The sequence below is a fragment of the Aethalodelphis obliquidens genome, unplaced genomic scaffold, assembly GCF_003676395.1.
Source record: "Aethalodelphis obliquidens isolate GAN/ISIS:26980383/991018 unplaced genomic scaffold, ASM367639v1 scaffold15, whole genome shotgun sequence".
Lineage (NCBI taxonomy): Eukaryota > Metazoa > Chordata > Mammalia > Artiodactyla > Delphinidae > Aethalodelphis > Aethalodelphis obliquidens.
Window position 1 is genome coordinate 17,631,129 of NW_020837959.1, and position 27,581 is coordinate 17,658,709.

The following is a 27,581-nucleotide window of genomic DNA, read 5'->3' on the forward strand; positions in this document are numbered from 1 at the left end:
TTGATATTTACCTAATATTTATTTGCAGTTACCCAGCAGTCTATTATGGTCAGTATTTAGAAATAGACAAATAGCCATTATTATGCAAAACTCTACATATTATATCGTGCATATTTGTATGAAAGAATAGTGATTTTAAATGCCTCACCTCCTGAGCACAGCTACAGATCCAAATATGGCTTAAATAATTAATTTCCATTGGTGATACCAAATATCTAAGGAGGATACAATCAATGCTTTTTTTCCAGAAATATGAAATACTTAAAAGTCTGGCTATGTAAAGGCTTCAACCATCTGATATGCAAAATTCATTATGTATAAGATGCTCTGTATATCAACATGGAATTCCATCAGATACCAACTCTGCTCTAAAATCTTTATCCAAACAAGCGTTATATATTTTCTACAATAAGATTTATCACATCATGACATCTAAACTTCCTTATGAGGAGAAATGGGCCCTTTCCCACTTTAAAAATTCTGAAGTCTTAGAGGGACTTCCCTGGCGGTCCAGTGGTCAAGACTCTGCTCTTCCACTGCTGGGGCCATGCGTTCGATTCTCTGGTCAGGGGACAAGTATCCCACACACCTCGAGCGGCACGGCCAAAAACATTTTTTAAGTCAAATCTAAATTTTTGGAAAGAAGTAATTACTCAAAAAAAAAAAAAAAAATTGTAGGGACTTCCTTGGTAGTCCTGTGATGAAGAATCCGCCTTCCAATGCAGAGGACGCGGGTTCCATCCCTGGTCAGGGAACTAAGATCCCACATGCCGCAGGGCAACTAAGCCGGGGCGTCACAACTACTGAGCTCATGTGCCTCAACTAGAGAGCCTGCGTGCCACACACTACAGAGCCCACATGCTCTAGAACCCGCGCGCACAACTACAGAGCCCATGAGCCCTGAAGCCTGCGCGCCACAACTAGAGAGAAGACCCCGTGCCGCAACTAAGACCCGACGCAGCCAAAAATAAATAATAAAATAAATAAATAATTAATAAATAAATCTTAAAAAAAAATGTAATGCCCTAAGGCAGTGGTTTTCATACTTGATTGTGCATCAGAATCATTGGGAGAGCATAGATTCTGGGGCCCCAGCCCCAGGGTTTCTCGTTCAGTAGAGGCCTGGGGTGGAGGCCTGAAAACTTGGGAACCACACTTTAGGAACAGTGACTGTACTAAAAGTTTGGAACATAAAAAATATATATCTCAATGGCATAAGTTCTTTCATGTATTTTCAGGGAACATTACACTGTATTTCTCCTTAACTATGTATCCCTACACCTTAAAGGTGCTTTATGTAATATAATTAGTATTTCTCTTAAATAAACATCTTTCTTCCTCACTAATAGGTTAGGTGTCATGAAAAAAAAAAAACTTTCTTCCTGACTAATTAATTAGATGAAATTCAAACTACATATATTTTAAGTGAAAAGTAGAGTGCTTAGATGAAAATAAAAATAAGGCAAACCAATATATAAATTTCAGAAAAATAAAAGCAAATGTATAATCAACTATGTATTGGATGATAGCATACCTGAATGTATGGTTTTAATATAAAGAAACAGACTAAAAGTTATGATTATATTAATATCTGGAATTAACTTTTTATACCACTCACATGCTCTCCATACATGAATTTCCAGTATGATTATGACACATCTCTCTTGTATTTTATTTCAAAATATAAGAAATCTCCCCCTGATAAACTTATTTGCTCTGATATGGATGTACAGGAACTGTAGTAAAATAAACAGGCAAGAAAAACCTTCACTACCAAGACCCAGTTCTCTCCTGATTCCAATCCACCCTACTCAGTCCACTTAGGCCACTGTAACAGAAACACCACGAACTGGTAGCTTATAAACAACCAACACATTCCCCACAGTTCTGGAGGCTGGCTAGTCCCAGATCAAGGTACAGTAGTGAGGGCCTCAATCCTCGTTTATAAATGGCTGTCTTTTCCCTGGGTCCTCACATGGGGGAAGGAGTGAGTGAGCTCTGTGGGGTCTCTTTTACAACGGCACTAATTCCATTCATTAGGGCTCCGCCTCATGACCTTATCACCTCCCAGAGGCCCCACCTCCTAATATCATCACACTGGAGGTTAGGTTCCAATATACGAATTTGGGGGGTGTGGGTGGACACAAACCTTCAGTCTATACCACACCTCGTCATCCAGGAGGCAGAGTGAGAACCAGGCTGGGTTTGGGTTCTACTCAGTTGGGAAAGCAGTGTTCAGGGTGTTCTAATCAGTTCCCTACCACTCTATGGTCTCCAAACCACCAGTCTGACGTTCAGTGCAGCAGTTACCATTTTCTGTTTTATAAAATTCCTATCTCAAATAATTCTAAACCTTCCACTGAAAGACTATTTAAGAAACCTTTATTTGCTTTTATTTTATTTGATGATTCACTTGTATTTTATTTGAAATGTATGGGCATTCCAAGATATTTTTCCTCAGCAAGGTATCTTTTTATATGTCAGAAAAATATATGAAACTTTTCCTTTAATATTTATATGAATAAATTTATTTTCATTTTGGGGGGGAAAAGGACTGAAAGCACATGGTAAATTATAAAAGCACACAGAATGATAAGCAATCATTCTTTCCTTCCTATACATGTCCTGCAGTTCTCTTCTGCAGGTACGTCCCTATAACTACATGTACAACCACATCTTTCTTCTTAAAAATTGAAAAGCTATATTCCATTTTTAATATACCATAACAACTCATTATTTTCCTATTAATGGGCATTTTGGTTTCCCTTACACAACCATAAGCTATGTACAATACAATCTCTATTGTTTATATATGTTGGTATGTCTGAAGATAAATTCCTACATGTGAAACAGCTGCTCCCTAGGTCACATGCATTTGAAATATTGATATGTGTTGTCCAATTGTCCTTCAAAGACACAGAAGACAGAAACAATTGCTCCTTCTATTGAGGTATTTAAATACCTTTTCTTCACATTTTGGTCAATGCTGTGAATTATAAAATTTAATGATCTTTATCACTATAATAACTGAGAAAAATAATTTGTTTTTTAATTTAATTTGTGTTGGAAATTCTTTAACTTGCATGGTAGAGGTTATTCTTTTCATATGTTTAAAAACCTGATAAATTTCTGTGAACTGTTTACTGATGCAATTTTCTATTAGCTGTTCAGTGTTTTTTTAGCTCATATGAGGAAGAACTATATTCAGTGGGGACAAGTCCCTCTGTGATATAGATTGTGCATGTTTTATCCTCAGTGTGGTTACATACTTGTAGTTTGCTTACAGTATGTATTGCTCTGCAAAGAAGACAAATCTCCCAGATAAAACAAGTGTGACAGATTTTCATTAACTGTGAATTATAATGTTTCATTCTTTAGAGGCACATGATCAGTTTCTTTCTCTTTTTCATTCTCTCTCTCTCATAACACACACATCAGCCAGTACGAAATGGTAAGTTTCTCTTTGGTTTCTCTCCCACTTTAAATTCAAAATTACTCTCCAAGAAGCATCCAGATTGTATCAGTCCTGGCTCGATGCCTCCAGTGACTTCTCCATGCACCTAGAATAAAATCCAAGCTTCTTCTCTGGCCCATGCAGTCTGACACTTGCCCATCTACAATCTCATTCCAGACAATCCTCCTGCATTAACTTGCCTCAGTACGCTGCACCCATGCTGACCTCCCTTCTGTTCCTCAGACACATGAGGCATGATGTTCCCTCTACTTGAAAAAATCAGATCTTCCCACATTTTCAGCTTAAATGTGACTTCTCCAGAGAGGTTTTCCCTGGAGACTTAATCTAAAACACACCATCTTTAGAACAGCTCCAGGAGAGCACCAACTTGCCATCTCAGTCATCACCTAGATCACTACCTGTGATGCTTAATTTTACGTGCCAGCACGGCTAGGCCACGACACCCAATAGTTTTGCCAAAGATTCATGTAGATATTGCTGTGAAGGTATTTTTTAGACGTGATTAACATTTAGAACAGTAGATTCTGTTTATGTCAATCCCAATCTCCCAGTTTATCTCTCCCCCTACCCCTCCTTCCTCCTGGTAACCATAAGTTTGTTTTCTATCTGTGACTCTGTTTCTGTGTTGTAAGTTCATTTGTACCTTTTTTTAGGTTCCACATATAAGTGATATCATATGATATTTGTCTGACTTATTTACTTCACTTAGTATGACAATACACACTACTATATATAGAATAGATAACTAATAAGAACCTGGTGTATAGCACAGGGCACTCTACTCAATACTCTGTAATGACCTATATGGGAAAAGTATCTAAAAAAGAGTGGATTTATGTATATGTATAACTGATTCACTTTGCTGTACAGCAGAAACTAACATCACATTGAAAATCAACTATATTCCAATTAAAAAAACAAACAAACAGGGCTTCCCTGGTGGCGCAGTGGTTGAGAGTCCGCCTGCCCATGCAGGGGACACGGGTTCGTGCCCCGGTCCGGGAAGATCCCACATGCCGCGGAGCGGCTAAGCCCGTGAGCCATGGCCGCTGAGCCTGCGCATCCGGAGCCTGTGCTCCGCAATGGGAGAAGCCACAACAGTGAGAGGCCGCATACCGCAAAAAACAGACAAACAAACAAACAAAACAGTAGATTCTGAGTGAAGCAGACTACCTACATGATGTGGGTGGGCCTCATCCAATCAAGTTGAAGGTCATAAGAGAAAAGGCAGACGTTCCCAGAAAAGGAAGAATTCAACTCCCAGATTGTCTTTGGATTCAAGACTGTAACTGTTGAAGACTGTTGACTTTCAACAGAATTTCCAGCCTGCCAGCTGCCCTGCAGATCTCAGGTTTGCCAGCCCCGACAAACCCATGAGCCAATTCCTGAAAACCTCTTTCTACATATAGAAGACAGATGATGATAGGTAGATAGATACTATTGGTTCTGTTTCTCTGGAAACCCTAACACATCAAATACATTACTATATATTTATCACATAGGAAGCCCTCTCACTGCAGGTTTTATGTTTATACTGTGCCTCTTTCTACCCCACAGAGCATCACCACTTACCTCTGAAGAAACATATATGGAAAATTGAGAAGCATGACTTCAAATTAGATGGCAAAAACTCAATTCCAAACCAACAGTGCCATACATGTTTTACTACTTTGCAATGCTACTTAAATATTCCATGCTCACTAAAAGAAGACATTCATTTTGTTTGATACAAAATAATTTAAATATATTACTCTAAAATGTTGATTTACTGATTCAATATCCCTAAAAATGCCTAGGTCCTGTTTAGAATAATCTAGAAAAGGACCACTATTTCATCCCTATCCATAATTAATTGTCATTTCATATTTAATGTATGTAAAATGTATATGAAAATGTTTATATCATCACACATCATACATTAATGCCTTCCTGGCTAGCAAAGAGTCTTCACTGTATTAGGAGGGCTTTCTTGCTGTCAGAACTGCATAGAATGAGGCAAAAGAAATGAGCAGCTTTGTACCAATTTAGGTACAAGCTGGCTGAGGCTGATAGAGGGAACTCAAGAATTAAATGGCATTTCTTAAAATGAAAATACCATTCTTTGTATAGAAATGTTATGAAACATTTAAGCACTATCCTGAAAGTGTATAGAGAGCAAAATTTTCTTACTGGTTTTTCCCTTCTCACAACCATTGTTCAGAGTTCTGTACTGTATCGGATGAACTGGCTTTTAGGCTGCTTTCCAAACTTGAGACTCATTTCCTTCATGATTCTAAGACTCGGGTTTCTCATTCAATACCCTAAAGATTTATAACTTGGACTCTTTGTGGCTCCATTACATATAAAAATGATTAAAGATAGAGCTTTGAAAGTGGATTATGCCAAAAAAAATACTCAAAAAAATAATTTGCATTCATTTATTTCCCAGGAGAAAAAAAAATTAAAACACTCCCTCATTTCAGTATAGTCATGAGAAAATGAAATCTTCAGAACAATGAAATACATAATTATAGTAATCATGCCAGTCAAAACATATAGGTCAATAACCTTCAAATGTTACATTCATTAACGTGCAAGTAATTTCAAATCCGATTTCGGGAACTCATTTGTTTTGAGGAATGCGTCAGCACATAAGCATCCTGATGGTTGGTCAAGAAAATGTGCTGATAACCAATGGGCTGTTCTCATAAAATAAATGAGACTAAACTAGACTCCATTTGAAGAAGAAAGTATCGTAAATCAGTGACTGTTCTCTTTCATCTCTTCTGGCATTTTATTCTAAAATATAATAAATCAGGGCCTCCCTGGTGGCGCAGTGGATGAGAGTCTGCCTGCCGATGCAGGGGACACAGGTTCATGCCCCGGCCTGGGAGGATCCCACACATCGCGGAGCGGCTGGGCCCGTGAGCCATGGCCGCTGAGCCTGCGCGTCCGGAACCTGTGCTCCGCAACAGGAGAGGTCACAACAGTGAGAGGCCAGCGTACCGCAAAAAAATAAATAAATAAAAATAAATAAAAAATAAAATAAAATATAATAAATCATTCACTGATGAATTTATATCCTCTGATATGGAAGTGTAGGAACCAGACTAAGAAACACAAATATGCGCCATCTTTATAGATAAGCAAACTTATAGCTATTTTACTAAAAAGGGAAGAGTCTTTCACTTCTAAGTTCAATATGAAAATGAAGGAAAAGTAAGGAACTCCTCAGGCTAAGATAAGAATAAACTTCCCGGAGCCCTTGAGGGCTGCTGCTGCTTTACAATAACACAACCTGCACTCACAAGTCTATGGAACTGTGATGAAATCTGTATCCCTAAAGAGATAACAACTTCTGTGCCAAACAGATGGGAAAAGGTCCTCTAGGTTTCCACTTCAGTGAACTTTTATCTTGCTGTCTCTTATTTTTTTCGTCTTTCTCTACACACAATCTCTGATGGAAGCAAGTAACAAGTTAAAAATAGCTTCCTTGTACCCTGTCAGTCTGGCAGGAAACTGAGCAGTTAGACACACGATGATGACTGATGTTCAACCTCATTTTGTTTTAGTGATTCTATTTATGATATGTATTTCCTTCGGGAACTCAATGGATGAAGAGAAATGACTCTAAGTGTAGCAGTCTTAAAACTATCATGTCACCGAAACAATCTGTTGTATGGTGTACTGATAGTTAGCATGGCTTCAGACATTTACTTCCAGTCAACGGGTAGTTCATTATGATCAACTCTAAGACAGTGATGGACTGTTCCCAAACTACTGCTTGGGAGTAAAATATTTTTCATTTATCTTTATGTTTTTTCTTTGTATCTTAACTTTTAGTTCTCCCTTGAGAAAACTGATGTATTGCATGGGTACAAGACAGACTACAACTCTCCAAATTCTCCAAAAACTGGAGCATTTGATAAACTGCCTATTAAGATACATTTTCTCTACTTCTATCCTCAATGAAATAATTCTTTCAACTATTCATAAGGCACTATCTCCTACTTCCAATCCAAAATCCCTGATATTAATTTTTACTGACTCATAAACCAACCTTCACATGTCTGTTTTCCAAATGGAAGTCTTCTGATCCATGATAGAAAACCTCCAATGAAGAGAGAAGCTTAATACAATAGTGTTTCATTCCTACTGAAGTAAAGGATTATAAACTGCTCAATAAGAAGATTTAATCGTTTTTGAATGTTTACTATGTGATAGCCAGTATTCTAAATGGTTGATGTTAATAACTTATTTAATTCTCAAATAGGAGATAGGTATTATTTTCAGCCACATTTTAAAGTTAAGAAAACTGATGCAATTAGAAGTTAATAAATGTGCCTGAAATCAGAGCTACAGTGGCTAATCTTTACTAAGAACCTTAGTAGCCTGGCTCTTCAGACTATGGTCCTAACCTCTGAGCTTTTATCGGCTTTCTGAATAAGTGGCTACATTATAATGAACAAGCAAAAGTTTCATACTATGTAGTCAGGACATGCCCATGAAGCCCAAAAGAAAGAGTGCTGAGAAGGAGAAGAGAAAATCTGAAAGGTTACACACAAATGGAAATAATGCTGTTTAAGAGGTCACCAAACTTGGAGCACTTCATTCAAAAATGCATTTGCTCCCATTCTGTTTCTTGCCTCCAGGTCAGCTGATTAAAATTCCATCCAACCTTAAAGATTCTGTAAACCATTCATACTTGTAATCCTTTGAACAGTGTTCATCTCCCCTTTATCTGAATCTGGTAAGAAATGGCTCATGTCTATCTTGTCCATCACTGTATCCCCATCATTCAGAGCAGCATATGTGACAGAATAGACCCTTAACATAATTTTTATTATGCCTTATTTATTTATTATGTTTTATTATAAAATTTTCAAAAATACAAAGAACACCCTGAACCCACAATACACCTTCCATGACTATCCACACACAGAAAACCTTGTTTCACACATAGTATTACCCTCTTCCCCCATTCACTGAATTATTTTAAAGCAAATTCCAGACATCATCTTATCTCATCTCATCCATATATATTTCAGAGAATTTATTTGAAATGAATGGAGACCCATATCATATATTACCTCTTTTATTAAATAGTTTTCAAGTCTCCTTAAACAAATGAGATTTCCTCCTTATTTGAAAGTCTGTGGGATTTTTTTGTGTGTCTCTCTTGTTTCACAGTATCTGTCTCACTGTGTTCATATTGTGAACATGTGCTCTACTGTGTTTGGAATCTAAGTCCCTGAGGTGGGGACAAAGTCTTACCTTTGTATCCCATTCAAGGTCAATTGCAGTATTGAACATGGAATCTAGTTTTCTGTCTCCTTCCCACCAGTCCCAAATACATGTAAAAGGATGTATTTTACATCCATTCTGTTTCCGTTTCAGCTGAGAACAAGACGATAGAGAGTGTTCCAAACGGAGGTGCTAGACATAAAAAGCAGATGGCTGAAAACTGGTTTTGGGTCCTTCATCTTGGCATCCATCTTAATTGTATTGAAGGACTGAGGTTGAAGAGGCCAAAGGAGAGAATTTCTTTGAAGAAACTTGGACTGCTGTGGCGGCCCATGCCTGTAGCAGAAGTTGCCTGCCTTGCAGCAGAGTAAAGAGAGGCAGCTCCACTGAATACAGGCTGTTCTTCCACCAAAAGCAGGAGAGAGAAGCAAAGTTTCTGTGGTCTAGAGTGGACCATGCAGGAGAAAAGAACCCAACCAGAAGATCTCAGCAGAAAGAAGCCAGATGGAAAAGATTAGAAGAGGCATTGTCTTGAGCACACAGATGCCCTAGAACATCAGTCTTAAAAGCCACCAAGTTAACAATCATCGATGAAAGATACAAAATTATCAGCCAAAAAGAATGTTCCTTTCTCTCACCCCTTCTCTCTCACTGCTGCCCCACTGTCCTGCCAGCTCCAAACATGCAGGAGTCAGAAATATTGGCTGGAGGACAAGAAGTCAAGGTTGGCACGTGGACCTGAAGTGGTTCACCCCCCACTACAGGTGCCTCTGAGACTGGAGCAGTACCTCATGGCAATGCAGAGAAATGGCCGCTTTAAATGAAGTTTTGCGTATCAAGTCAGCCTGGACCTTTTTACTGAATTTAGACTTTCTTCGGGCTGAATTTGATTACTGAATTTAGACTGTTTATGGAACTAATGACAATAAAAGACCCTTCAGACATTTGACAAAAAAAATTCTGAGAATTGGCTGCGATTTCATTCTAGAGACAGGGAAAAGCAGCCTTCAGAGTGGGTTTAGTGAAACAGTTTCTACTTCCACCTCTGAGTCCAGCTGCCTAAATGTAATGATTGTACTGCTTAACAGGAGACAACTGACTACGAAGGAAATAAACCAGTAAAGAAAGATTCAAAAGAAATGTCTCGGTTCAGAAGATGAGACACTATGCAATTATTGCCAAATTAATGGAGCATTTCTTAGAAAATAACAAAATGTGTATATTGACCTGAGAAGAATGGGTATTTTCCTAGGCTTTAATACTAGTTAGGAATGTCAGAACTTGGAGAAAGGTTGATAAAATGTGCATCCCTTTGCTACCTTCTTTTATTCTCTACAGAACCAAACTATGGGATAACTATTTTAGACACTATCTTTTAAATAAAAATTATCTGCCAAGCAAGTATACTACAGTAAGGCAGAAAGATGGTACACAGCCAAGAACTCTACACATGTTATGCTCATTCAGAACCTAATACATCAGTCATACTGATACTCGTCCCATTGGACCTAGACTGTGTATTCTACAACGTGAGGAATTCGACAGTCTCATAATATATCTAAAACCACACTTTGTATTTCTGCCACAAAAGAGCAAAAATGTTTCAGTTCTTCCCATGCTGAAGACAGCAGACTCAGCTTTTGACCTGGGGCAGAGCTTGGCACTTTTCCCCACCCCCAACCCAGATGCCTCATTTATGATAGAGACAATCAGACCTAATATGTCTCTAAGACAGGAGGTTCTTAGAGTTCTTTAGACTCTGGTTCCACCAAATGTCTATGGAAGTACACACAATGGGACAAGCATGATCTTAAGGTTAGAAAAAAAAAAAAAAAATCAGTATCCAGAGTCAGACATAGGTAGAAACTTTCATGATTCATCTCTCTTCTTCTCATTTTTCCAACACTCAATTTCATTTTGGAACCATATATTACCCACCAAAATGATATCACCAAGCCACATCCCCAAATCACCATAACTTAGTTCTCACTAACACTTAGAAAAATTCCTTTTCCTCGGAGTCCTGTTATCTTGAAAAAATTATTGATAGGTGTTCAAGGACATTGCTCTTAGCCTCTCAGATATAGAAGCTGTGTTATAAAATAAATTTCAGTAGACAGGAAGATATATGACATATAAACGCAAAAAAGTATTCAAAGTGTCATGGTGGAGTTAGAGGTTACAATAAAACACAAATGAGGGAATTCATTCCACTAGCACCCAAGATAAAAGTGGGAGTTTGGCAAAACTGTATACGCAGTTGTATGGAGAAAATGATTTAGTTGAAAATATTCCATTAATAGTGGAAATATCAAGGTCCATGGCAGATTGTCGCAATGGGGTAGGAGTGGGGACGCCGTGTAGTCACCCCTTTTAAGTGACCTCCAATTCTGAACCAAGTAAGACAGGCCATAGGTATGATAACATTGATGATTATTACAAAGGTTTAATTCAGTATTATAAACCTGATTGCAGAGGTAGAAATTGCGAGGGGAAAAAGAAATAGAAAACAGACTGGTGTTTAAGTCATGAAGAACATACTGCCTTTGCATAAGCAACATAGGAAAAACAAGCAGTTGTGACAGTAATAAAATTCAGAGCAATCCTGAGACCTGGCTGGGTTTAAAATGGAGTCCGTGGCATTTGAAAACTAAGCCAGGTGTTTAAAAAAAATATACGTAGGAAGGTCAGGAAGAAAAAGAAAATTTGAAGATGAAGTGTCTTTCCAGATAAATAATGGGTAAAGGAGAAAAAAAAAGTGAGGTAAAAAAAAGTTATGGCCAGAAAAAATGTCATTGTCTGGGTGGAAAGAAAACTGATAATAGATAAGTATAAAATCTCAGATTTGTAAGGTTTTGTATTTTTATCTATTTTTTAAAAATTTGATTCTAATATGTTGAGAAGGGGCACCTTATCGTAAGAGTTCAAAAAGAAAACACTGGGATAGGAAAGAAGCATTAAAGAACATTAACTACATAAGATGAAGTAGAAATCACGTGGATTATTAATTTTACGGGGATACTTAACAGCTATTGGCTAGTTTAAGGGTTGTTGCGGAAGTTATAAATTCCTGGAGATGGAGGGAGAGTTACTGGATTATCTGTCTATTAATCAAAAGGGAAAAGGAAGCCCTGGTAATTAAGTAGCTGTCACCTGAACTTCAGTACTCAGAAAGACAAGCGCGAGCCATCAAACAATCAATTTGCAATCACCAGGAACTGAGAACAGAGTAAGCACTGGCAGGCCTTGCAGAGAACAATTTTGTTTCGCGATGAAGAGACAGGAAGGGTAGATAAGAGGGACTTTAAGAGTTAGAGACTATGTGGATTTCAGTAGTAAATTTTCATCGTTAATCAGAAATCATCTGAACTGTGGACCTCGGTGTCGTGATAGTGTTTATGGTATGCATGCACTCTTTAAAATCATTTGAATTAAAATATTTTGTTTCATGAATTAATATGCTACAACTATTTGAGATGTTTCATTTACAACCACAGAGGAATTCCACCTCTTTTGATGAGCACAAAGGTGATTTGACCCAGTTTATAGGCCTGTCATAATTCTGAAACAATTTGTATGGTTCTCCTGTTCTTTGAGGCATGTCTGTGCACATAAATAATCTGACCAATCATCTCCTAAAAAATGCCTCCAGGAGAAGAAATTTTGCCAAAATAATCACTTCGCTCTTAACAATGAATGATATGCTCAATCTTGGCCACAAATTTATCCTATTGATGTTTTTGGCATAATTTCTCTAGAATGAACTTGATGAGTATTATAACCCAGCACAAGAAAGGAAAAAACCCCTATGATCCCCACATGTGGTACAAATTTACTTGATATTCATTTCTTCAAAATTTGAAGGCATTATTTATCTCAACCAACTGCAGGTCTCTGAAATGAATATTCTATATGGGGATCTTAGCATTTTCACACACTGATCGCTGCTATACTCTGTTTATTCACAAGGAAAAAGCAGCTAATAGTTCGGGATTGTAACATTCATTAGAACTTGCCTTTACATCGAAGCCATCTTAGATTACTGAACTACTGAATTTTTGAAACATATCCATTAACACTTTGAAAAAATTATATCACAAAATTACTACAAAAATCCAATTTGGTTAGAAATGAAATGTAAAAATAGTGCTTTTATTTCAAAAAAGAATTATAAAAAGAAAAAAAGCAATAATGGCTCATAATTCTAACATCACTATAACATGTTTCCATTAAATATAAATACAATGGAAATATAAAGCCTCCCCAGTATTTTAAATATATTAGCAGTTTTCATGTTAACTGTCCAGAAATATTCTATGTGGAATGAATGTCAGTACTTTTATTTATGCAAATATGTTGATAAAATATTTAATATCCGGGCTTCTCTGGTGGCGCAGTGGTTGAGAATCCGCCTGCTAATGCAGGGGACACGGGTTCGAGCCCTGGCCTGGGAGGATCCCGTATGCCGCGGAGCAACTAGGCCCGTGAGCAACAACTACTGAGCCTGCGCGTCTGGAGCCTGTGCTCGGCAACAAGAGAGGTCGCGATAGTGAGAGGCCCGCACACCGTGATGAAGAGTGGCCCCCGCTTGCCACAACTAGAGAAAGCCCTCGCACAGAAACGAAGACCCAACACAGCAAAAATAAATAAATAAAATTAATAAACTCCTACCCCCAACATCTAAAAAGAATTTAATATCCGACTTTTAACTTTTTTATTGGAGTATAGCTGCTTTACACTGCTGTATCAGTTTCTGCCATACCGCAAAGTGAATCAGCCATTCATAGACATATATCCCCTCTTTTTTGGGATTTCCTTCCCATTTAGGTCACCACAGAGCGCCGAGCAGAGTTCCTTGTGCTATACAGTAGGTTCTCATTAGTTATCTATTTTATACATAGTAGTGTATATATGTCAATCCCAATCTCCCAATTCATCCCACCCCCCCTTGATATCCATACATTTGTACTCTGTCTGTACCTATTTTTACTTGAAATTATTCCACTTTAGCAGATATAAATATGCATCATTTTTGACTGCCACGTAATATTCCATTGTCAATATACCATGATCCATTAACTAGATATGATGGATATTTATATTTCAGCATTGACTTTGCATTGAAAAAAAATCCTGTTCTAAATTTATTTCAAGAACTGGCTGAGCCATGAATGAAATTACAATTTAAATTATATTTTAAAAAATGTCAAAGTACACATGAGAGTTTTCTCAAGATCAAACAGAAAAGAAATACCCCATCAGCTTACTCTGAAGCATTAGGGAATAAAGTTTTGGGAAAGTTCAATGAGATGATTCTTGTGAAACCTCAGCTGAGTGCTAGAAAGTAATTAGGGCTAAAAATGTTCATTTGGGAAGTAGCCTAGAGATGGTGGTAGGGAGCCAGTGTGTGAGGTTCATCTGCTGGCCCAGAGAAGCAAGGGAGTAGGTTGGTGACCCATGAGATAGGGACAAAAGAGGGGGAAAAAAAAAACACCCTCAAAAAAAGGGAAAATGTCAGCTAAGGTGATGAGCTAGAAGGGCTGTTTGAGAAAAAATTAAGCAAAGCGGAAGGTGTTCACAGGAGAGTGAAGTCACATAGGGCCCTTAGAAGCAGCTGACAAACAGGAGGCTGGGTGGTATAGAAAAGGGAAGACAGGAGCTGGAAGCAAGTGAGAATAATGAGAATTGCTCACTTTCTTTACCAGAAATGTGGACACTTCCCAAGGAGGGTTCTTGCTAAAGATGAACTTTCTTTATTCATAAACCATGAATGAGGTCTTAAAATATGTATCATGTAGAAGAAAATATATTTTTGAGTTGAAAATACTCTCCTTCTAAAAAGTTTTCCCAAATCATTGATTTCTCCAACAGTATTTCCCATTATACAAACCTCAGACCAAATAGAGAGGAATGGGACAAATTGAAACTAAGGTTCCTGCAGTTCTAGAATCAAATGTATAATGTAATGTGCTATATTAAATATATTTATATTCTATACTAAATTGTTCATTAACCATGAAATTCTCATTAGCCCTTGTAGAAAAATTGTTAATACACAAAAATGTTCAATTCCAGTTTGGACAATGTGAAAAGAGAAAGTATAAGTCAAAGTAGAATTTAATTACTAGGTCTAAGTGGCAGAAATCTTAACATGAATACTGTAAGAATTCAAACTACTATGCATGCTATGACTGCTCTCAGTAAAGGCAGGACAAATATATGTAAGAATACATTAAGCCATCCAAGGGGCATAATGGAAAAAGAACACGAGCCACGTCAGCCGAATTTTTTATTTAAATTTAAGTATAGTTCCTGCCTTCAATAACTATTTTCTGTGAAATCAAAGATTCCCTATGAGATATCTGGATGTAAACTACAAGTAATCATTTAATATATCAGGAATGCAACCTTTAACTATAATGAATATGATCACACAGAAATAAACAGATTTTACTACATAAATTTATATTAATATTAATTACAGTATATGTTTATCATAGTAAATTGAATTTGCTAAAGGACACTTTAAATGAACTCATCATTCTAGTGGTAACTAAACTACCTATCTTTATACAGAGTAGGTGTGTTTATAAATCAGAAAGTTTATCACCTTACCTTTTCGCAGATTGCTCAAAACAAAATACACTAAAACATTCTAATCCGAGCACAGCACAGGTCTACAATCTATGGTAATCACCAGCATTGGAAAATCAAAGGACTAATTCCCGGCCAATTGTACTGACCAACACTATTGTAACAGAGGGAGAATCTAGGACTTTTTCAAGCTCAGGTAATTACTTGTGAGCACAACCAGTTATAGGAAGTGAAGGAAAATAAACTCTAGAAATTCTAGATGGTGAGAAAAAAAAGGTGAAAAATTTCACTCCTGAGCTTGAGAACAATTGACAACATACAAATAAACAATGCCTCAAACAGACATACATAAAAGTACCAGCCCTGTTTCCCTCTCCCTCTCTCCCTCTGTCTCTCACACACACTCATACACTCAGAGACAATTGTAGGATGAACATATTAGTGCTGCTGTGACATATATCCACATAACAAATCTTTGCACAGGTATTCACATTTCACTGAATTTCCTTTCTAATACTCATAAAGTTCAAAAAAAAAAGGTATCTGAGAAACAAGACAGATTGGCTAGAAGTTAAGTAATACTTCACTGAAAAAGTGGGATTGTTGGGTAAGCCACAGATAGAAAAGACGAGAGAACTTTCAGAACACCACAGAATGCTATCATATTTCTAAAATGTCAAGAAGAATCAAACTTATTTTTGACAAACTAAAGAGAAGGAATTAATGTATCCTCTAACCTGTGTGGCAAAGTTAAAACTGAAGTAATGCATTCAAGAACTAGGAAAAGAAAGCAAGGATGAAAGTGGCCATTATGTTTTCACAGATCACTACACATAAAATACCTTTTTACTATATCTTCTCCGTTCCAGCATGGCAGTCCGTCACCAGCCGCTAATTCATTAGCACAAAGTTGATCAGCCAGGCCTCCATAGAATGTCCTGTACAGTCGAAGGCTGTTGATAAATTCTCTGAATGGAAAAAACAAAGAAAACAATTAAACCCAAAAATCCATAATAAATGCCAATATGAATAGCATAATTTGTTATGCATAGTGTTTAGAATGTAACTTTTAAATTTTTCTCTACTTATTTTCATATATTTTCAATACTTTTCTAACAAGACAAAAACTACATTTTTTTAAAAATGTATTCAAATTTATTCTTTACATAGAAGTTTTCACTGGGTATGAACTTTATATAACTCCAGGTCCAAGAAGCTGTGAATAGTATATGCATACGCACGCACACACACACACACACACACACACACACACACACACACACAACACCACTTCAGCTTCCCTAAAAGCCCTCATTAGCTACTGGCATTTAAACCACAGTGATATTAACTAATTTCTTTTCCATATAGAAATGTCAGAGGCTTATAATAAGCTGACTGATTGCTCACTGATTAAAGGTTTAGTAGACTTGGGTGATTTTCCCATGTGGGGCTTCTCTTTAGGGTCTAAGAACATCAGATAATATGTCTTTACTAAATATGAGAGAACCCAGGTATGTAACACACTTCAGAAGCATGAAAATAAAAGTTATTGGAGGGAGTAATATTTAATACATTTATTAAGTTTTTTCCCTCTCATACTATCGGGTTGGCCAAAAAGATCGTTTGGATTTTTCCTGTAAAACCTGAACGAACTTTTTGGCCAACCCAATATTTCCCCTTTCACCATCAATTATGGAAAGGGAAAATTCAACAAAAAAGCAGTTTTTCAATTTAGAAATCCAAGACTTTGGAGTTTTAAAACCAAGGCTTTGAGGTCTCAAGAACTTGAGTTTTAGCATGTCAAAAGACCAAGTCCTTAAGACTTTAGCTCTGAACTTTTAAACATAAACAATTGTTTTGGGGAAAAAGAAAAGAAAAGCCACTAGCCTGATCCAGAGGAAATGCCCCCTCTGGACTAAAAGGCAGGGAGAGGAGATGGAAACGTTGGCAGAAAAGCAAACGTCAGAAATTCGTGGGATGAGTAATTTAAATATAGCAATTATGAAACTGCATTCTCCATTGATACCTTTAAAATGATTTCTTTAAAAATGAAATTAAAGAGCAGGGGTGTCTATAAATTATAGCTGGAATAAACAATTTTTAAAAATTAAATCTAATTTTGACAGCACTAATGCTCAACCATTTCAACTTGTAATTCTCTCTCTTATTGGTTTTCAAAGAACTAACTGTAGAAACTGCTGGAGTTGTAAATAACCACTACTCTGTTGGAAGGATAAATATAACTTTCAAATATGTAAGATCTGCAACCATAGAGAAGATCAGAAGTTCCCATGGCAAGTGGCCGGTGAGTATTTAATCAAATTTTTAGCAAAGTTTGACCGGACAAGTGATAATAAAATGGTTGCAGGAAGCACAAATCTCTAACCCACGCTCAATCAAAAAAAAAAAAAAAAAAAAAAAAAGATGATGCTTTATTTTCTCACTAGCACAGTTAAATGCTTATCTATATTTTATCGATTTCCTCTTCTAGAAAATAAGTCTCTCCTTGATGGCTGTGTTCCACTAACTGGAATGCATGAACAAACATCAATTCTCATGCTGCAGCTACGAAAACATAATTGATGAAATTGACTGGTTCTTTCTTAGAGAGGTGGGGTTTAATGAACAGGAAGATGTATGGCTCCTGTCCTGAATTCTATTCACTATAAATGACCACATGTTTGGAATCAAAGAACCTTTTAGAAATGAAGAGGCCTGGCACAAATGGCTGCAAATGTTGAGAACTTCAAATTGATCATGTAAAACTGAACAGATAATTTTTGGCCCCCAAACCTCCTACTTCACTCTTGGTAAATGGTGCCTTTGTTTCATTTCTCCCTTCACAACCAATCGATCATAAGGGGGAAAGTTCACATCGTTCTTTCAGTTCCCTTTCCCCACGCTACTGCCATTGCCTTTGCTCAAGCCTTGATCATCTTTCTCTGGAATTACTGTACCAGGAGAGCATACCTCCCATCGGTTCCTTTAACCATCACCTCCCATCCTCCATGAGAGCCACCTATAGAAATTCAAATCTGGTAGTCCACAGATTATGCCACGTACTTGCTTAAAGTCATCAAGGGCTCTCTATTCTCTACAGCATGAAATCCAAACTTCTTAGAAAGCTACATAAGGTACCCTCTCATCTCAATTTCAGCAACAACCCAAACCACACTTTCGGGTTCCACAAAAGTGAGATGCTTGCTGTCCTCCAAACTTACTTCCAGGCCTTTGCCTGCGTTGTCTCTGAAAGGATAGTCTCCTCGAAGATTTCCACTCATTCCATAAACCATCGGCTATCAATTATTTGTCACAAAATACTAAACACTATGGAGTGCCAAAATCTGTGTTGGCGCTAGGGATTCATAGCTAAAGAAAACAGTCCCTGCCTTCTAAGAATGCACATTCTGGGAAAAATCCACAATGATAATACAGTATTAATAAGTAGTGTCACATTTGAAGACAAAGAAAGAAACAGGAAATAAGATAACATATCAGTGTTCCATGCAAAAAACACAAACCAAGAAGCAAACAACAACAATAAAAATCCAGGATAAACAAAGGTAAAGAGGGACATTGTGTATTCAGAGACTCATACAGTTAGGTTAGCTAGTAAGGAGTGTGCTTATGGGAATCACAGTCAAAGGCAGGACGAGGCCAGATTATAATCGGCCTTGTTGATCATCATAAGATGTTTCAGTTTTATTCAGGTGGTGAGAGCCATTAATTTTTCCAGCAAGCAAGCGACATCGTCATCATCGCAGTATTGTGGAAACAGAAAAGCAGTGAGGTCACTTAGGAGAGTATAAGCAAGTCCAGAGCGAGACGTATGAGGATGGGGAAAAAAACCTTCCAGTCAACGTCAGGAAAATGACAGATTTGAAAACCATTAGGAATCTAGAATTGACAGGTAAAGCAAAGGTTTTAAGATGACTTCTAATTGTCTTCCCCTCCCCAATCAGGTAAACTACACTTTGACGGTAGCTTTGTCTTTGTGAGTTGCCCTGGGTTCTAGTCATGTACGCAGAAGTGATGTTTGTTCCCTCCAGGCTTAAGCTTTAAGGACCAACGTGGCTTTGCCAGCTTCTGTTTCCCTCTCCCCTGATGGCAGGCAATGTTTCAGATGGCAGCTGCTCTGTAACTCTGAGGCTTAAAGCCAGAGGAACCGCAACTTGAGCAGTAGCCCTGCTGGTCTGAAATGGGCATTGGTTGGGAACAAAAACAATTTTTTTGGTTCTAAACCAATGATAGGTTGAGGTGTTTTGCTACCACGTCACAACCTAGTCTCTCTTAATTGATACAAAGCTAAGAAAAACAAATGAATAACTGATGGATCATAAGTTCTGAAAAGAAGAGAGGGGAAGGATTATGGAAAACAGAGTGGTTAGCTTTGGAGCAAATTCCCTGAGACTAAAAGAATGGAAGAAAGTCCACGTGAATGTTGAAATAAGGTTTGATTTGTGAGGATAGAAATTGAGCAGAGAACGTACTTTGGAACTCTATAATTCTGTGTGTGGCAGTTTTGAGGTCACAGGAATGAAGACTAGTGTTGCAAAAAAGTGGTCGCGTTGAAGGACCAGGAGATCTGTACTGGATATAGAAAAATAATAATCATAGTTGAATTGGTAAGAAATGAAGGGCTCAAATAACTAGAAGCCATAGTGAGGTTAAAAACATTGACCTGCTGCCACAGCTCCAGTGAATGTTGATCATGAGAAAAGAATCCATACTTCAGTTCCCAGCTTATGCTCAGCCTACTTTAAAAAAAAAAAATGCACCAGGTCCTCCTTTTCCAGTTGTACATGAAATGTCACAACGAATAAAACGTTATATTCTTTGGATGATTCAAAATTTAAGTTGCTGGAAGGGTGACTCTATCCATACATTTATTTTTCTACAGTCATGAGAATATTTCCAGTTAAAATTAGGAGAAAAATAAATTCAAGATGTTAGAGCTTCCAGATAATTAACCTTGAGGAGCTGTGTTACGTACATGTTGTTTGCTCATCTTGGTCTTAAGACAGCTCAAGAACACAGAAATCAAACATTATTAAGAGTAACACTCCAAAAATATTTTTAAAGAGGAAAACATGCTTTGCCAGAATATTTATTCAAAGCCTATATGTCAGGGCCACATGCGAATTTATAATTTCTCATTTGGGATTACAACAGTCTAACAAATGATTTCTCTGACTAGGTCTGCCCTCCCATCTTCCCTTCAATGCATGCCCCAAGTTCTTACGAGAATTCGCTCCAGAAAACAGCCATAACACTTTCCTCCTTTAAAATCCTAAGCATTCAGGTAAAATGTCTTACCGTGGCTCATCATCTCTCTACCCTTTGCCCCTCAGTTGCCCTGACAGTCCCCTTTCCCTCCAGTCTCACACCCCAGCCAAAACCACACACTCATATTGCCTAAGAAATCTCTAAGATGCCACCTTTTCTTCTCCCCAGAATGGCCTTCCCTCCCACTTCTCCCTGTCAACCATCTACCCATCCTTCAAAATCCAGCTTTATCCTCATCTCCTCCCTAACTCCTTGCCTGACCAGCCTGTGACGCTTCTGTTGGTCTATCCGTTTCTCACGCCACACTTGCCATCTGTTTTATAGCCCTGGTTATCTGGTATTATATTTTGCTGTCTGTATATCTGCCTCCCTGATTAAAGGGTGCATTCTCTAAAGACAAGAGCCATGTCTGCTTTATATCCCCTGGGTCGGGACCACAGTGTGGTACCCCACAGACACCTAACAAATTCTTGTTGAATTGGCCCCAGATGCGGTGTTAGTTTTTAACAACTTCCAGAATTAGACGTTTCTACAATGAAATACAATTTTCAAAAACGATAATGATAATTTAAAGGCCTTAAAGAGCACAGCTGACTTGGGAAACTTTAAATTACGGGACCCACTCCTAGATTGTGAAGCTATATCAGAAAGACCTTCCTAGAAAATGGAAGGAATCTCAAGGGCAGGACTACAAGCTGTGCCAGATTCTACTAAACAGGTTCAAGGCAGATTCTATATTATATATAGAACATATATAGAGACTCTATATATATATATTCTTATGGAGAGAATATAGAAGATCTCACATAAAAACCTGAATGATCTTTTGGGCCAACCCAATATATATGCGTTGCTGAAGTTAACATGTAGTGACACATTAACATTTAGTCACACTGTGGTGTAAGATAGCCATTATAATTAATATATCACAGGTATACTATATTATAAAGACAAGTTAGAAAGAGCCTTAAAGATGATCTGATCCAGTAGTGCTCTGTCCTAAATGCACTCTATCATCACCAAGGAAACATAAATTGTATGCCTAGATTCCTCCCTCAGACATTCAGATTTTGTGCTCGGGGTAGGAACCAGGGACCTGTGTTTTTCTGAAAGCTTCCTACAGGATACTAATGTGCAGCCTCTTCTTTTATAACTAAGGAAAGTTAAAACCAAAGAAGTGGAAGGACTTGTGAAAAGTGACTAAGTTACTTATTTAGTCAAGCATTTAGTTAATGCAGACCTTGACATCGTTGTTTCATTAATTAATAAAAATGCCATCACTTTGCAGTATCAGGCAGATATTGGATACTTGACAAATCAAAGTTGAATGACTCTTTATAGAAAAGAATATTTCTGTTTTTAAAATTTTACAGAAATAATCACGCTTTTCACAGAACACAGTAGTAGACTGGTAGACAGATAGAAAACAGATACATCAGTTCTTCCTGCCAAAATCTGCACTTAGAAAGTAACATGTTTAGACAGGATTTATCTGTATCTCTTTACCAATTTGAAAGATCTGGTGCAGGAAGCAGGGAGTGGAGAAAATTCTGATCTCTGGCTAATGAACAGCTTTGCACACTGTGTTAGCACAGGAAAGAGGAAAAAGGCTGGAACACAATTGCTCATTCATAGCTTCCAGCCTTGCTTGCCCTGAGCCGACTGACTGGAGAGGAACATGGACCAACATAGTTAGTGCTTCCTTGCTTCCCATGCCCTGGAGGCCTGCAGTGCCAGAAAGTCTCCTGATCTGTCACGTGGCAAAAAAAAAAAAAAAGGATAGAAAAGAAAAAGAAAGAAAGGAAATGCAATTCACCCTGAAGTAATCATTTCTAGTTTGGTTGACACAGGAATGTCCAGTTACTACTCTAAAACCAAGTGACACTTTCGACTGGCTTTACCATTATCATTTGACTTTAATCATTTTTAATAACAAAAGTAACATATCTTTTGGTGAACAGTTAAATAACTAAAAGGCACATGAAGTGCATATCTGTCCCTCCACAGCGTTTCTCCATCCTCCCTCCTGAGGTAACAAATGTTAACAGCCTGGGGTGCTTTCTTCAGTTTCTTCTATGTGCACCCTAACATAACCAAAAACAGACAGAGAGACAGAGATGGTTTGGTTTTACAAAACTAGGGTCAAGCTATACACGTACATGCAATTGGCTCTTCTCACTTGACAATATATCATGAACCCTTTTCAGGTTAATAAATCTAGGAGTTACTTATTTTTATACAGATGCATAATATTCCAAAACCTGGATATAGCAACTCTAGCATGATTTATTAAAATAGCTCACTAAGCCAATTTTTACTTTTTAATTTATAAGGCTGACATGTTTCTCATACGTACGGTTTAAAGGGTGACAACGGCGTGTTTCAAACTTTGCTGATTTTCTAGAGAGCTGTTTTCACTTAAGCATATGGCTCCAATCTACATTTGATTTTGCATTTCATTTCATGAGACATTGCTGGAAACAGCTATGTTCAAAAGTCATACCTCTCAGTCTTAGGTCTTCATCTAGTGGGCATTTGTTTCAATTTTAAAACATGTATCAACTGTTACACAGAACACTTCCTTGCCTTTTTTCCCTTGAACATGATATAAAAGACTATTTCTAACTTTGAGCAAAGCTGATTATCTGGAAAAATGTTGGAGAAGAACCTGATTTTCGAATGGAACTTTTCTCTGTGGAATGTTTCAGACCACACGTTTCTGTATTTAATGATATATATTGATTTTTTCAGCCCTCACATCAGTCCACACATAATACAGAAACCAAATTAAAAGCAGTGCCTCTCACACACTGTTTGAAAATATCTGTAGAACAAAGGTCAAATGTGCAGTTTGCTGGTTAATGGCCTGAGGCAGAGTTAAGGTTAATATGGCACTAATGAACAGGCTCAAACCTGTGGACGTGTCTGATCACGGTTGTCAAACAGGAGGCATTTAAAGTGTCAGTCTCCTGCCCCGCAGAGGAAATACATAATCACATGCTTCTGGGTAAGGGCTATTTTCTCTGGCAATTCTGAATCTATATTTCATCATTTAACTTAATTCTCAACAAAGTCATTCTATTTGACAAAATATTTGTATAGATCTTGAGAAGGGATTTCTAAAGATTTCTTTAGATTTCTGTTCTATGGCAATAATGGTTCTCGTTGTAAATGCTTGAAAATAATTAAATACATGCAGGCAGATGGGCTATAGGGAGACTGAAATCTAGCTTCTTGGTCCCTTTCTATACAGGCTTCATGATTCCTGGAGAGATGCGGGGAGAGGGTGAGTGTAGCACTAAGAAGCAACGCAATAAATGGTACCAGGGAGTTTTATCACAGATGGAAATGTGTTTCAAGCACATTGCATTCATATTTGATTACAAAAGAAAATACTGTTTTTTTCTAAAAGCGTAACTCATAAAGTCTGCTCTCTGAACCCACTGCTCAGGATGGAAGCTGTGACCTCAGAACCAGCACTATTCTCCTAGAGAAGGATTTTCTTTCTTCTGACTAAATGATTCCAGGTTTTTCCCTCCTGGTAGGAAGTCTTCTTGTTCATGAGATGGGTTCCCTTCCTTCACAGATTTACTGTGCTTTCTCAACAGAGCTGAAGGTGTTAAGATGGGCAGTAGACTGGGGTGGGGGCACAGGGAAAATGATGGGAAAAAGCACTGAAAACATGCTAACATCCTCCCATCCTCTGCAGAGGATTCTTTTCCAACAGGTGCTGTGTGCTTAAGGCTCCCTAGTGGTGATTTTATACCAGCCCTGAGCTGGACATTCATGACCATCTATACAATTAGTATAGACTCTTCTATTCTCACTTTTCAATATCCCTCAAACCCAACACATTACCATTTAATGTCCCAGTAAGAAGCACCCTTTCTGAAAGCATCCTCCTCTAAAAGAGTGATTTAAACCTGATGTCAAAACCAGGTTTTCAAAACAAGCTCTCACCTCATTTTCCCATGTTGTAAAAAAAGTACCTCACAAAGCACCGACTCTGTTCTCCATTAAAAAGGACTTTAAACAAAGACCTTAAGTCATTTATAAAAATAAGCACAGAACCAAACATCCAATATTTAAACAAATCAGATAGTATTAAACTGAGCATCCATCCCAAAGGAGGTGTGATGTTCTCTCCTACCTCGTAACTTTGTTCATTTTCATTAAAATATGTATTTGTTCAGTTATACTAGTTTCGGGAAGCATGCTATTAATCTTCCAATAGAAAAAAGTGTCTAGGACCTGACTGGGTCAAGACCAATGAGCCAAACAGAATATTTGCAAATCTAATGATTCTAATATAGGTCGTTTATACAAAGAAACATTATAGCTGTATTTTGAGATTCAGGATTTTAGGTCAAATCTTGAATGTTACTCTCTTTTGCAGTAAGATATTTTCTGTGGTTGCTAACATTTTAACTACAAACTCCATGACTTAGGGGATAAGAAAACATTCTGGACAATATTTTCTTCTCTCAGCATCAGAACATTGATGAACTACTTTCACTTTGATAGTCTGCCAATAAATGGGCTTCCTTCTCATTCCTTCTTTTCTTTTTTTTTAATTTAATGACTTCAGCCAGATATTCCTGGTTACCTCCATCCACAAACTTGTCTAACTGATAGACAATATACGCCTGGTACAAATTATTCTCATTTGCATTTTCACTTACTGTATACCACTCAATGCATATATTTGTGTTCCTGGAGTCTGATATTAAGACAGGCTTTAGGGTCAAGAAATGTATAGTTAACCAGGTTCAAAGAAAATGAGTTCTTTTAGTCTTCAATTATATTCCTATTATTCTACTAATTCTCATTTTGGAAAAAAATTACTCTTGAATATCACATGTAAACCAGGTATTATTGTATGCCCAACTTCTGAAAGGTGGCATAGAATATTGCTGACCAGGGTTAAACAATACATCATTATTATACATAATCACATTTACCCAATTATGACATCTAAAATACTGTCCCTCACATCTCACAAACCATGCTGTGACAAATAAACCAGAAATTTTCTTTAAAAAAAAATAAAATACTGTCCCTATAATCAGAATTAAAGTAATTCCGTGCTTCCATTATGATTATTCATATGTCCTTTGTGTACATAAGGCTTAGCTTACATTGGAAAAGGTAAGACAAACCAAATACAGTAAAGATTATAAATCCTTTGGATTCACTCAGTTTGCAGGACCCCAAAGTTGCAGTGTTGCCTGTCTAACAAGATTCTTGCTGAAGGAGGGTCAAACCAACACAGCCAAGGGAGCACCTTAGACTGTTAATCTTCAAAAATCATCAAACAGAATCAATCAATTAGAAGAAAATTTGATCTGCAAGTCTGTAAGTCTATGAATATGGGCCTAAACGAAAAGAATTATCCCAACACTACCTTAAAACTTTCATCAGTTGCACTTCTAAGCAAACGATTCCACATGTGATTCTGGAGACCATGGTATGGCCTGGAAATGGTTGACATAAATTTGTATCTTGAAGGTGAGAAAAATCATAAAAAGCAGAGCCTCTGTTCAATGATATAATCTACTCTAGAAACACATTTCTTCTATTTTGAGCACAATTATGGAGAAATGGGCAGCTTTGTTATTTCTATTCAATATACAACTGGATAAAAAAATATGAATCTCGATTCCACCTGCTCCCCATTTTTCACTCTTATCTGTATGCATGGTTTGGACACTTCAAATGCCAATGATAGATTTAAAATGATGGAATATTCTTTGCAACAGAAAACCAAGAGAAAGAAAGTGCTTGGTACTCTTGCTGGAGATGAAGCACTCACGATGCTTCTAAGTACAATTACTTTTGCTACTTTAGTAAAAGAAATGAGCCTCACTCATCATCCTGATGTAGGCCCCATAGATTCTGCTAAAAATTCTGAAGTATCTTTCATACACTTCTATAAAAATCATCAATTTCAATACGACACATATTTAAAATCCTCCTCGTGGCTTAAAAAATTTGAGTGAAAAAAATGTGAGCTGAATTCGGGGTTCTTTTCAACTTTGCAGATGTTCACTGACTTTCCAAAGGAAAATGGATAAAAGATTCACTTTTTGTGAGAAGGAAGGAAGGGAGGGAGGAAGGTTGCTTTCAGGTATATTAGACAGGGAAAATTGCATTCACAGTTTGGTTTTCTTGATGGCGGATATCTTGAGCCATATAAATGAGATAACCCTATAGTCATGATTATAAATACTATTGAAAACCTTCTATGCTCATCCGGCAAAGCTGCTGTTTATTGGGAAACAGAAGGTTTTTGGAGAACCAGTTAGAAAAATGTCCAAATTAAAGGACATTTTTCCTATGGCTGAGAAATATATTTTATTATTCTTTCTGTAATGAGAAATTTGGGGAGATTTTGACTCACATTAACTTAAATTTGACAGTCTCAGTATCACGGATGTCGCAAATTAACTTGAGGTCCAGAGCATTATGGACCATCGATGTAAATAACTTGAAGAATTTAGAACAAATCTCATATTCCCTGATATAAGCCTATCCTCATCTAAGCAAGCAAGCTATGAGAGCGCTAATCGCAGACACTGATAACCACATACGTTTGCTTTCTGTCGTTTTCAATAATCGTTACCATCAAAACAAAAAGCCAGCAGCACGCACTGGACGCCGAAGCTCTAAGACCATCACAATTTCAACTTCGAGTTTATACCAAGTACTTGGTATAACACAAATACTGTAGAATATTAGCTTAATTGCCCACTGTTTGGATTTAGTTTCAGATATTTCATGAAGTGGTCATTAATTTTTTCCACGAACATCTAGAAAATAAGAGCAAACACAGTTTCAAGTCCTTTGTTTATGAACTTCCTTGCTCTGCGAAGTTTTTATCAGATTCTCAGTGGGATACGTGACCCACAAAAGGTTAAGCACCACTAGCCTAAACTTTTGCCACATGTTTGCTCTGCCTCCTGGCATTCCTTCTTCCTGTGTGCCTGGGTTTTGACCCATGGGG

The 27,581-nt window shown here is 37.4% G+C and overlaps 1 protein-coding gene across 1 annotated transcript in view; it reads right to left on the minus strand.

Moving 5' to 3' along the window:
• GPC5 (glypican 5) overlaps window positions 1–27,581 on the minus strand; it is a 1,374,119-nt gene that overhangs the window by 1,053,577 nt on the left and 292,961 nt on the right. The window contains exon 5 of the mRNA XM_027116005.1: window positions 16,135–16,260. Coding sequence (XP_026971806.1) covers window positions 16,135–16,260 — 126 coding nt within the window. The remainder of the gene's footprint in view (window positions 1–16,134; window positions 16,261–27,581) is intronic.